The sequence below is a fragment of the Schistocerca cancellata genome, chromosome 3 (assembly GCF_023864275.1).
Source record: "Schistocerca cancellata isolate TAMUIC-IGC-003103 chromosome 3, iqSchCanc2.1, whole genome shotgun sequence".
In the NCBI taxonomy this organism is placed as follows: Eukaryota; Metazoa; Arthropoda; class Insecta; order Orthoptera; family Acrididae; genus Schistocerca; species Schistocerca cancellata.
In genome coordinates this window covers 767,722,547-767,736,145 of record NC_064628.1, presented here as the reverse complement: position 1 = coordinate 767,736,145, position 13,599 = coordinate 767,722,547, and the positions used below count along the sequence as shown (strand labels likewise).

The following is a 13,599-nucleotide window of genomic DNA, read 5'->3' as shown; positions in this document are numbered from 1 at the left end:
GTGCAAGGAAATTATTTAAAACCTCAGTTTTCAGAGAAGCTCTGGAAATTTTCAGAGAAGCTCTGGAAAGATAACTCTCTCTCTCTCTCTCTCTCTCTCTCTCTCTCCCCCTCTCCCCCTCCCCCCCCCCCCCTCTCTCTCTCTCTCTCTCTCTCTCTCTCTCTCTCTCTCTCTCTCTCTCTCTCTGTGTGTGTGTGTGTGTGTGTGTGTGTGTGTGTGTGTGTGTCTATGTTTCTCTTTCATGATATTACATATGTTCTTATTTTTACCACCAATAATCAATTTTTATGTGTTTCAGAAATCCCTTTAATTGCAGTAAATGAAGTGGTTGTGTCACGTGTTGGTGACAGTATAACAATAGGCTGTCAGATGGTATCACCTATGTATGTTATGGAATACTGTTCATTTAAGCAACCTGATGGAAATGTATTTGGACCTCTTGGAAATGCAACATCTTACGTACACATTATGGAAGCTGGTCTCTGTCAATTGAGTATCAAGAGTGTGGAAATGAGGGATCTTGGAGAATGGACATGTACAGTAAAGATAAAAAGTCAAGAAGATGAAATATCAACCACTACCATCATTCAGTTTTCAGGTACTTATCACACTAAACGATACAGTAACACCACTTGCTTAACTGACAGTGCTGCAAAAAGGTTGCGTGATGTTCATTGTAGCTGACTGCTGTAGTATTACAAAATGTCTCCCCCACTCTTCTTCATTTAGATAAAAGAAAAGAAAATGCATATGTTGGACATAAAATGAATTTTCTGCAGCAAGACAATGGGGGTTACAAATAAACTTGGAAAATAATTTACATTCAAAGATGAAAGTCCATTCATAACCATTTTATCATGACAAAAACAAATTTTAAGTGCTTGTTGAGTAGTGTATCAAACTCCAGTCAAAGATCAGAAGCACATATGAGGTATGTAGCCCCAGGTTGTGTGAAGCTGCAAGTAACACTTAAATATTTAGCAAGTGGTGATTTCATGTCATCTGTGCAGTACATCTACTGTGTCTCAATGAATAGAATTATTGTGTTCTTACATGAGATGTTGAATGGTACTTACAGAATTAGTACTCATAAACGTAGATCCATTAATGAACTACTTTTGAGTAATAAAAGCAAATTTTGAGCACTTGTTGAGCTGCATACTGAACTCCATTAAAAAATCTAACTAAAGATGCAGTGCTTTCTTGATTGCAACTACAAGTGACACTTCTATATTTGACATATAGCAATTGACTGTCATTGATCCAGTATTTATAGGATGTCCCCAAAAGTAAAATTTCGAAGTTGTTGTTTAAAGAGTTGGATGTTATTTTCGATGCTGAGAAGACTTATTTGGTCTGCAGCCATTTTCTGAAATTATGAAAACTGCTTTAAAATTAAGGGTTTTCCAAATGTAAAAACATGCTACAAGGTAAAACATGCTCATGTGCCTAGTGTCGTGAAACAAGTGCTGTATCATTTGAGAGATACAGAGGCGAGCAAGTGTGCCAGGACATACCCCAGTTCACTGCTAGTAGTGCCACGTCACCATAACCCATCTATGCATAGCCCAAGTATTGCACCATAATTAAGAATGAAATTAAAAGTTAAGAATGCTTCTCCAAACTTTTTCAAAATATGCTTTAGTATAATAATGTTTAAACTGTCAAGTCTTAGATTGATTAGATCATTATTTTTACCTAAATACATCGTTTTAAGAAAAAAAATAATGGCACTAAATAATAAAGCTAGGAAACCAGAAATTGGTCATAATGTGCAGATGTGTGTCAAAATTAACTGGTGCAACTCTCAACGTGATTAACCACAAATATTGGTAAGAATCAGCGTATTTTTTAAAAAATTGAAGGCACTAAATATTGGACTTAGAAATATGAAAATGTGTATGATGCTTCAGTTCAACACAAAAATAATAACTACGTGACCCTATTAAGCTACCTCTAATAGTTTTTGAGTAATTTACTGAAAACTAAATTTGGCACAAAAAAGGCCTTATTTGTAGTAGATTAAGTATCTATTATATTAATTCTAGAAAGTTTTGGTTAGAGCACATGATGAAACCTACTAACTAATACAGTTATAACAAGTTTTAGGACCTTGATGATAATAACAACGAATACATTGTCTTTTTAAGTTGTAGATCAGAGGTCATTTTCTACTGTCAGCCCTGTTCTAAAAATTCTAGAAGGCAAAGTTTTAATGCAACCGAGCTAAAACTTTTTTGATTCTGAATTGATTCATGACATTGTTATTAAATACTGTGTGTCCGAGAAAGCGGCCATTTAGAGACTGCTACCGTGGGCATAGGGCGGATGACAGGAGGTGTTCCCTTGGCTGTCCACTGCACCACATAATATAAATACAGCCTGGGAGGCAAGACAAGGCTTCACTTCGCACCCAGCTACCATAAGATCCACATCAGTCAAACACTGGAGTGTGCGCTGCCTTGCATGACATCGGAGACTGGCTGTAACAAAATGCTTAATTTCATTAATAATAGATAGTGAACACACAAGGACTGTACACTGTCCTGGATTGCTTAGATTTCACAAAAGTAACTGTTAGTGTGCCGCGTGTAATGTTAACAAATCCGCGTGGCAAGTGGTGCCACTTTTGTTGCAAGCACTTATTTTGATTATCAGTAGTCAGGGCAAAAGACAATTTAGTAGGAACTTGAGGTAGAGGCCACCCCAAACTACTCATATTGCTGTTTAGGGCAGAGAGATTTACTGTCAGTATGAACATAATGAATATTACCATGTTGTGCGTGTGAAACTTTACAAATATATGTGTCAATTAAAACTCAAAATCTTCATTTATAGTCATAGTCCTGATACTGCTGGGCAAATAGAGAATAGAAACATTTCTTTCAGTGGGCTGGACAAGAATGTGGACTTGCAGACTATGAAGTATGGTCGTATGTTCTCAGTTGCTTTCTGGCTGACCACAGAAATAGTTGCCAGGCTCTTGTAAAAGACAGCAAACAATATTTACAACAATTCCAATTTCCTCCTATGACTTATTATTATCATTATTAAAATTATTCAACCCACCACCCCACACTAGGATGATATTTTCTACTGAAATTTAAAAGCATTGCAGTTTAAAAAAATCTTGTCAATACTCTCTTGAATCATCTATCTCTTACATTATTACTCTGCTACACACCAATAGTCATTAAGTGAAATCAAATTAAGCAGAAAGATTATGAAAAACCAGTTGCAAAAGAAAAAAATTTTGAAATTGAACCTATTGGAAACCAACTCAAATTTCCGTTTTCATTATATGAAAAGTTGTTAATACGTTAGAGAAACTCACTTCATTTGCAAGTATTACAAGTTCCATGGAAGCAGACCTTCTGCTTCAAGTTACACAATGGCGCATGACCAACAAAGTATGGCTTGCCTGTTCACATGATGTATAAATACTTCTAAAAATTTATAGTGTTTTACTCACCATTAAATTCTGTGCCAGAATAATTAATAATATATTGCAAAGAGTACATTAATTGTGAGGTGTTACTATATGTAAGTTTTTATTAGAAAAATTGGATATGAAATGCACAAATGAATAAAACCAAATTAAGAGCTTCAAGCCAAAATTAAGTAAAAGTCTTAATTGATTCATTATTTTCAGCAAATCCTTCAGTAGCTTCAGCAGGTGTGGGTGCAGCTGTTGGCATAGCAGTTCTGGTAGCAGCAATAATTGGGTTATGCTTTATACGAAGAGTCTGCCAACAAAAAAATTCTAATATTGTAAGTTTATCATTTGGCAAGGACACAATACTTGTGTTGTTCTGAATGCTATTGTTACAAGCTCTCATTTGAAAATACCTAACACTAGAATGCTCAGCTTTGAACTGTCCCCTAGAACGCCCAATGGAGATCAATTTACCACTAAGATTTTTAATGCATTTAAACCTTTTTCTTTTTGATGTAGGGACATATTTATTTAGCCCTGCTAAATTTTATTTTTATGTTTCACTATACAAAAGTAAGTGACATTGTATTAGATATACATAAAATTGCTTTGTTTTCAGTACTCATGTTTTACATCATATAACAGTTGGTGACAAACATTATTATCATAGAATTGCTTATCTGTTCACTAATTATACTTTTATCTTGTAAACAAATAAGTAGTGTTTTTCTGCACATATCTGTATGGAGAACTCTGTTTACTCAGAGAATCTCAGTTGTTCTTTTTGCATATCTTTTTTCTTAAACATGAACTACATACAAAATTTTAACACATAAAACACTTATCTCTAGTTTTGTTTTTCTTGCACAACTCAACTTTGAAAGTTATTTCTTTAGCAATTTTTAATGTTCGTTTTTCTCTGTTGGCAATCAAAACAGATGGAGTATGGAAATGTTGAGAGTGAGCTTTCATTATAAAAGATTGTTGAGAGATTGTAGAGGCAATTATGAGCTTGTACAAGGAGTGACCATTGATCATAGCCTGATCTAGAATATTACTGAAATGTGCATGGAACAGCATCTTGTCATGTGCCTTACACTACATTTGTGTGACATTTGGTCTACGACATCTACATCAAATTTGGTGTCATAAAAGTTGACTGTTTCTGGAATATTATTTTCTGTAGCCTTGAAAACTGTTACACTGGGGTGCATGAAATTAAGAATAATCACATTTCTGTTAACCTTTCATTGGTAAAATTTTAGAGTAATGTCATCATCCATGTAAATAACATTTGAATGAAGTGTATGTCGTCTTTTTCTCAAAGATGGTGGGCAGTTCCCTTTTACCCCTGTTTGAAGTGCCAGCAATGCTTATATCCTTCTTTTTCAGGTCTTTTGCCAGTCTGAGACATGTAACAGTTCCCTCCTCTCATAAATAAGGTTCCATGAGATGTACTGTAACAGGTTCTCCCACGTTCTCTTTGCAACTCTCATTTCATCTTTTCCAAAACAAGGAAAACCATTCAGGACATGTCTAACTTTAGCATTTGTGAGCGGCCAGTATTTTACTTTCAGCTTCAGAAAGGCTATAACTGTGATGGTGAACCATTATCGTTATTAGTTGAACTGTTGGTGACAACAAATAGAGATGCAGAAACTGTTACGTGCAACGCTATATGAAGTTCATCATTATTGGCTAACAAAAGGTCCTAAATAAACCCGACAAGATGCATTTCTGTGAGAAGTGGTCAACTGAACGCCATTGGGAACCAATGGTAGACATGTACTTAACTTAAAAATTTGTAGTTACAAAGAAAAACAATTAAAAGTAATTAAATATTCTCTAAAACAGTTGAAAGTCATAAAATAACAGGAAAAACTATTTTATGCCAAAGAAATTCACATCTCAAAAGCAAAAATTAGTCAGCTGACCTCTGCTGGGTGTTCTACTGCTACAATAGTTATCAATTAAATTTGTCATATTAAATGTCAAATTGTCATTTTAATTTTTGTGAAAAGATAGCTTTCATTATGATGTCATCAATTCACAGTTCTGTGACCATAAAATGTACATAATAATGTCTTTTTTGCTCTGTGCTCTCCACTTGACAGACAAGCTCCTAAATCTGATGAATGGTAGGGTGTCACTATGTTGTTGTATTAGATCAGAAATGCAGTCATTTAAGCTGTATTGCATTCTGCATGTACATATTTTTCTTAAGAGACGTTATGGGGACATGACCTTAGATGTTAAGTCGCATAGTGCTTAGAGCCATTTGAACCATTTGAGACATTATAGTATTAATAATTCCCTCACAAATCATTGCTAAATGGTTTCTCTTATTTTGTAATTCATCCATTCCATTTTTAAGTATTTTACAATATCTCTTTCTGGCAGGGGAGCTAATTATTGTTTTCAGCACTTATCACATAAAATAAAATAAAGAAATTCTCTTTGGTTTCCAAAATTTTATCGTCTACACTTCTCTTAATACAAAAGTCAAATGCTAAATTAATTCCATTTTATGCATCTGTACAGTCATCACACCATTATTTTAAAAGGGGCTGATTTTCTGCTATTTGTGTGATAATTGCATGCCTTTCATTTATAACATGCCATGATAGTCAACAGAAAATTATGCCTGACAATGAAATAATAGAAGCAGATCTGTTGAAGTCCATGCATGTACCATTTCATTATTAAGGGGAGTTGGAATGCCCTATCTCGCCAATGTTAAATTTGCTAACTTTGTGTACCTTTTTCTTTGGAACTATTATCTTCAGAACTTTGAAATTCTGGCAGAGGTTTTCAGCATATATTGTGAGCCCACTGAACTAGAACCAATGTTTTCTTTTTGTTGGTATAGTATTTATGAATTTTTTACCATTAAGCCATTTTTTATTGGAAAAAGTATAACATAAACTTCCCTAGTTCAGAGAATAAGCCAGTTCTTGTCATGATTCTAGTTCAGTGGCCTCTTTGAACTGTTTTGCAGCATTTCTGAAAATTTGAATGTTGTTGGTTGAGTGGTTTATGAGATAAAGGTACATGTAACACTAAAAATGTCAAATGCCAGAAAATGCGATTAAAGTAATTTATTATGAAAATTCACAAATACCTTTTATTCTATTATCAAAAGTGTCCAGCAGAGTAATCAGGGTCATCTTCTAGTTCTTCTTCTTCACCTAGAAGCTTTCTTCTCCTTGCTGCCCTTGCTTTTTTTGTATTAAATTCAGCTGCATACTGAGCCTTCCTTACTCGCACGCTGTCCAGAAGCTGAAGACCTCTGATGGTGTTGATACCAGGAGCAATGCCGAGCCTTGCCATGACCTTTAGCCTACCCATATGACCATCATTGAATGAAATAACAGCATCACTGACTCCCCATTTCAATGTTTTTATCCCAACAAATACATTCTTAGGTACACGAGTCCAAATGAGGTTGTTGAACGACTCGTTTTGATTCTGGGTACAACCATGAAGACATTTTCGCAGAAGATCAGGATGCCCCAAGTCTCTATATATTGGTTTAATTACTTCCATAACAGCCAATGGAATATAATTTTTATGGTGATAAGGATCCCCAGTAGCTTGAGATTTTCTATAATTGCACCATGACTGAGGACCATCTGGACAAGCAAAATGTTGAGGATTATCATCAGTTGATGATCGATGTAAATATGTGGCCCATACAGCTTGTCTCATTTCCTGCAAATTATTTGCATTATTTCTTATTGCCATACCATAGTATTGTTGTAATTCATTTATAATTTTATCTGACAGGCGACCTCTAATGGTTTTACCATCTGACAAAATTTTGTCCTTCAGATTCTGTTTCAGTTTCCTTAGACGAGTGCCCATTCGTTTCTGAACATGACCGACACATTCTAGTTTAGTTATTGTCTTATTGACATATGGCATGGATTCTGTAACACTTTTGTATGCCTTGGAGTCCCCATCTCCAAGGAATTTTGTGTAAAATACTCCCCGTTCTTTTTCTGATCTGCTAAACATTTTCATAGCAGCGGCAGCCTCCATGCCTCCACTCGTACCTTCATAATTCTTGCTACATATGTGAGCTGCTTCTATCTTACCAGATGCACAATGGTAACAATGTTTAGTGAGCACTTCATAGTCCAAAACTTTACCGCTGTCCACACTAGTAACAGTAGCAACAGCATTTTTGGATGTGTGACCCCTTTTCTGCCAGGTTCCATCAAAAGCAACAGGGATATCTGGGTTTCCTTCATTTATATATTTTGCTTCACTGGCAGCAGCTTTCATTGATAAATCTGCTACAGACTGAACAGCATCTCCTATCACTTCAGTGTAATTGTCAATTTTAGCAGGTGGAGGTGGAAGATTCATTATGGCACAAAATGTTTGAGCAGCAGTATGTCCTTTACCAATTGCTCTCATTGCATACATTAGCCTGATATTACTCTCAAACAAATTGCTACTGCATGTTTTAGAGCTCCAAAAACAGGTCTCATTTTCACAACTGGCACAAACTATAGCAATTTTGCAGGAAAGTCCTATAGATTTTGTTATGTTCATATCAAAAGAACCTCCACAAAGATTACAACACAAACATTTCTTCATAAACTCAGTAAAAACAGGAAAGTCGACTAAAACATATTGTTCATTAGAAGCTTCATCTGTAATTTCACTTGCACAGTTTGATAACTTCTTTTTTGATGCACTGGTGGGCGTGTCTCCTTCACACATCTCAGCTGTACAAACGTCAGAACTTTCACCAGCATCAACAGGTGCTGAAGCAGAATCACTTGAACAAACGTTATTTGTAAATCTATTACCGCGAAACTTTCGCTTTTTAAATAATGATGCACTCCTAGGCATCGTAGAAACTACGCACTCACCACTGAAAGTCAAAACAAGACAGATAACAAACTCCAAATGAGCGACAAACTAAACTCGAGGCTCAAAACAAACACTCACAGATCAAAAACTGAACAATAAACACAGCTAGTCGTAAAAACAATGGTACCTATGGAAGGATCAAAGATTCTACAACTGAAGAGTGAAATCCACAGCCTTCTATATGTAATGTTTTCGGAAATGCGAAGATTTAAATGTGTACAAATCACAAGATGGGTAACTTTGCTGGGCGCACATGTAATTTTGAAAAATTAAATAAAAATACTTCCAATTGGAATTTCTTAACAAATTTTGCACCATTTTAAGCAGAAAATTTCAAATTAAGTTATAAGGTTAAAAACTGAAAATGTGAATTTTTTCCATTTTCCGGCATTCCAACTCCCCTTAAGCAGTCCTATACATTAATAAGAATAAAATTTACCTTCATTTCATCATATGGGCAAAAATGTCAGTGTGTTGCTGATAACTAGGCATAAATACATTACCTTCTTCACACAGATTTGATTTTTGATGAGTTAGATACTAGCATTCATAAATATGAACACCTGACGCTGTATTATGAAGAAAATTCTAGGACTTAAAAAAAAAAAAGAAAAAAATCTGGGGAGGCAACCACTCATCTTCAGCTTTTTGATAGATGGCACATATAAAAATGCATCAGATTCAAAAATCACCTAAAGTTCCCATCTTTTTGTTGTTGATTCGGTCTTCAGGCTAAAGACTTATTTGATGCAACTCTGCTCACCACTGTAGCCTTTGCAAGGCTCTTCATCTCCGCATAACTAGTCCAATTTACTTGCTTGCTGTGGTCAATCGTTGGTCTTCCTCTCCAATTTTTACTCCACACGTTTGTACAGAAATCAGATGGCAATTATAAGAGCTGAGGGCCATGAATGGGAAGCAGTGGTTGAGAATGGAGTGAGACAGTGTTGTAGCCTATCCCCAATGTTATTAAATCTATATATTGAGCAAGCAGTAAAAGAAACAAAATAAAAAATTGGAGTAGGAATTAAATATGAGGTAGAAGAAATAAAAACTGTGAGGTTTACCAATGACATTGTATAATAATAATAATGGCGTGTCACGAGGGCCTCCCGTCGGGGAGACCGCTCGCCTGGTGCAAGTCTTCCTATTTGACGCCACTTCAGCGACTTTCTCATCAAAATGGCATTGTAATTCTGTCAGAGACAGCAAAGGACTTGGAAGAGCAGTCGAACGGACTGGACAGTGTCTTGAAAGGAGGGTATAAGATGAACATCAACAAAAGAAAAGCAAGTATAATGGAATGTAATCTAATTAAATTGGGTGATGGTGAGGAAATTATATTAGTAAATGAGGTACAAAGTAGCAGATGAGTTTTGCTATTTGGGAAGCAAAATAGCTGATGCTGGTCAAGGTGGGGATGATATAAAATGCAGACTGGCAATGGCAAGAAAAGTGTATCTGAAGAAGAAAAATTTGTTAACATCGAGTATAAATTTAAGCATCAGGAAGACCTTTTTGAAAGTATTTGCATGGAGTGCAGCCATGTATGGAAGTGCCATATTGACAATGAATAGTTTAGACAAGAAGAGAATACAAGAATTTGAAATGTGCTGATACAGAAGAATGTTGAAGATTGATGGGTAGATCACTTAACTAATGAGTAGCTACTGAATAGAGTTGGGGAGAAGAGAAATTTGTGGAACAACATGACTAGAAGAAGGGATCTGTTGGTAGGACACATTCTGCGACATCAAAGGATCACCAATTTGGTGCTGGAGGGAAGTGCGGCAGGTAACAATTTTAGACAGAGACTAAGTGATGAACACAGTAAGCAGATTCAGAAGGATGTGGGTTGCAGTAGTTACTTAAAGATGAAGGGGCTTGCACAGGATAGAGTAGCACAAAGAGCTCCATCAAACCAGTCTTAGGGACTGAAGACCACAAGAACGGCAATATACTTCCCTCCATAACCAAATTGACATCTCTCTGGATATGTGCTATGAAATGGTATCTTCTTTTAGTTTTCTGGAAATTTTGTTGTTCCTTATTTCAGTCCAGCACCTCTTCATTAGATATCCAAAGTACCAGTCTAAACTTAATCACTCTTCTGTAGCAATGCATTTCAAACACTTCTGTTCTCTTGTCATCTGGGATATTTCTCATTATGTTTCACTTCCGCATACAACCACTTCAGACAATTACTTTCAGCTTAAGCTTAATAGTCTCTCTCTCTCTCTCTCTCTCTCTCTCTCTCTCTCTCTCTCTCTCACACACACACACACACACACCAAAATATGCACCCCTACAGCTTCAGCAGCATTTTAAGTCACAATAGCACAGTAGGGATGTGTATGTTTAAAGATCATAAACTCAAAAGATAGCATGGTTTTTTTGCTGTGTTAAGTAAGTGGGTCCATCAAACAGTTGAAACTACCATTATTGCTAATTCAAACAAAGGAAACTCCATGTAGGAATATCAACAATGTAGGAAAAGATAGATTGCTACTTACCCTAAAAATGACAATTATACAGAAAGCTTTCAGCCATATCCAGCTGCCTGAGCCATTCTGTCCTTAGTTGGCAGTCCTGAGTGCATGAGGTACTTGTTCATGTGTATGAATGGTGTGTGTTTCTCTTTTGCTGAAGAATGCTGTGGCTGAAAGCTTGTATAAATGTCTCTTAATTGTACCTGTCTGCAACTTAATGTGTCATCTTTAGGGTAAGTAGCAATTTATCTTTTCCTATGTTATTGATAATTCTTTTTATTTGGTATCAGCAAACAGTATACATCTTACACATTTAATGGTCATAAACAAATTTTTTCTATTACCTTAGAAAAAACTTAAATTTTTGTAGTTATATGACACAGTAACTACTTACAACATACTTTGAGTATACACAAATATATGAATACCTTATTTCGTTGGATTTCACTGTGGATACTTGGTGAAACATTATTATGAGAAAAAAAGAAAAAAAAATGTACATATGTAACTTAGGTTTCAGGCTCTTACCCCATGATCTACTACTACTTACTCAGATATTGTTGTGCGTAATGATAGATGTGTAAACAGCAGATAATCCTCAAAGAAACTATTTGCTTATTATTAATATACAAAATAATATGTCATAATTAATACCTGAATAGATGACACATAGGTTTATATGTTTTACTATAAAGCAAGCTAAAACTTTGCATCAGTTTGAAATCTTATTAAGATCTGACTCAATATGAGGGTAAATAAAATAGGAAACTTAAAAGAACATCATTTTTAAACTTAATCTTCTTGTGTTGTAATGCACTTGGTCCATTGTTGTACAAGCTTCCTGATGCCCTCATAAAAAAAAGGTTCTCGGTTGAGCTGCAAGCCAGGAATGCACCACTTCTTTCACTGCTTTGTCTGAGGCAAATTGACAGCCCCTTAAAGCCTGTTTGAGTTGACCAAACAAGTGATAGTCAGAAGGGGCAAGATTTCGACTATGTGGAGGATGATGCAGTAATTCAGATGTGAGTTGCTGGAGTGTTTCAGCAGTGTGGGCAGCAGTATGTGGATGGGCATTGTCGTGCAACAACATAACACCTTTTGACAGCAATCCTCAGTGTTTGCTTCGAACTGCAGGCTTTAGCCTGGCAGTAAGCATCTCACTGTAATGTAAACTGTTTATTGTTGTGACCTTTCCCCATAATGTTCCAGTACTGAACATTGTGCATTCCAAAAAACTGTAAGCATCAGTTTTGCTGTGAATGGTTGAGTCTTGAAGTTTTTCTTGCACAGCAAATTTGTATGCTTTCATTCCATACTCTGCCATTTACTCTCTGGCTCGTAATGATGGATCCATGTTTCATCACCAGTAATGATTCTGTCTAAGAAGTTGTCCCCTTTGTTACCGTAGTAATCCAAATGTTTTTTGCATATATCCAAGCCTGTTTGCTTATGCAACTGTGTGAGTTGTTTTGGGACCCATCTTGCACAAACTTTATGAAACCCAAGTCTGCGGTGGATAATTTTGTAGGCAGAACCATGACTAATTTGCAGGCAATGTGCCACTTTGTCAATAGTTAATCATCTGTCTGAGAGAGTCATTTCATGTGCATGCTCAATGGTTTCTTCATTTGTGGTAGTAAATGGTCATCTAGCTCCTTCATTATGCGTAACACTTGTGCAACCATTTTGAAATTTTTACATCCATTCATAGACACTCTGTTGTGGCAAAACACAGTTCCCATTCTGAACCAAAAGTCTTTGATGAATTTCGGCCCCTGATACTCCTTCTGACCACAAAAAATGTATCACTGAATGTTGCTCTTCTTTGGTGCTAATAGGCAGTGCAGTAGTCATGATTAACAGTACGGCAGCGATAATGAAACTAACCTAGCAGCTTGAAAATTGCAAAGATATAACAACAAATAAACAAAGCAGTGTCATCAATGTAAAACAATAATACTACCACAATAAACAAAGATATTACTAAATTGCAGATAATAATTGACTTACCCTTGTATTAGTGTAGCTTTCTCCAGACAAAGTATAAATAATTCTATCAACTCTCCAAAATTCTTAGGTATTTTATTAGTACTGTCTGCCAGCTCTTTAATATAAAACACGAACAGTAAATGTTCCAGCACACTTCCCTGGGCATGACTGAAGGTACTTCCACATCTTTCAGTAACTCTCCACCAGAGGTAACATTCTGTATTACCCTCACACAGCCTATACTAAAATACTGTTCAAGCATGTGTGACCTGTATCAGATAAGATTAACAGAGAATACTAAATGTATACAAAGAACAGCAACACAAACAGTCACAGATTTGCTTGGTCTATAGGAGAGCACCACGGCAAAGCTGAGAAACCTAAACTGGGAGATGCTTAATTTCTTTCTGGGAGGTGGTAAATGTTGTAGTGTCAAAATACCTGTATAAAAAATTATTAACATTTTTGTTTGTTGTTAATGAATTAATTGTCTTTTCCAATTCGCTTTCTTTAGGTCATACATGAAATTATTTAGATTTTGACCACTGTATCACATATAGCTGGTGGAGCTCACACAAACAATGGGTTAACTGTGGTCTAATTGGCCAAAGTCTGTGATTTTTTCCATAGAGTCAACACTATCTGCTTGCATAAGAAAGCTAGCAACTTTTACAAATTATGATTTGTGGACAGTTTCTCCAAAAAAATTATTTCCACATATTAACACACTTTTGGTGTTTTGACAAGGTTTTACTAGGAAAGAAATAAAGTTTCTGAGAAAAATAGAAAATTTGCCATTAA

General features: G+C 35.8%; 1 protein-coding gene across 1 annotated transcript in view; it reads left to right on the top strand.

The window, feature by feature from the left end:
- LOC126175804 (uncharacterized) overlaps positions 1–13,599 on the top strand; it is a 165,348-nt gene that overhangs the window by 144,365 nt on the left and 7,384 nt on the right. The window contains exons 8-9 of the mRNA XM_049922789.1: positions 299–598; positions 3,653–3,771. Of these exons, the coding sequence (XP_049778746.1) occupies positions 299–598; positions 3,653–3,771 (419 nt within the window). The remainder of the gene's footprint in view (positions 1–298; positions 599–3,652; positions 3,772–13,599) is intronic.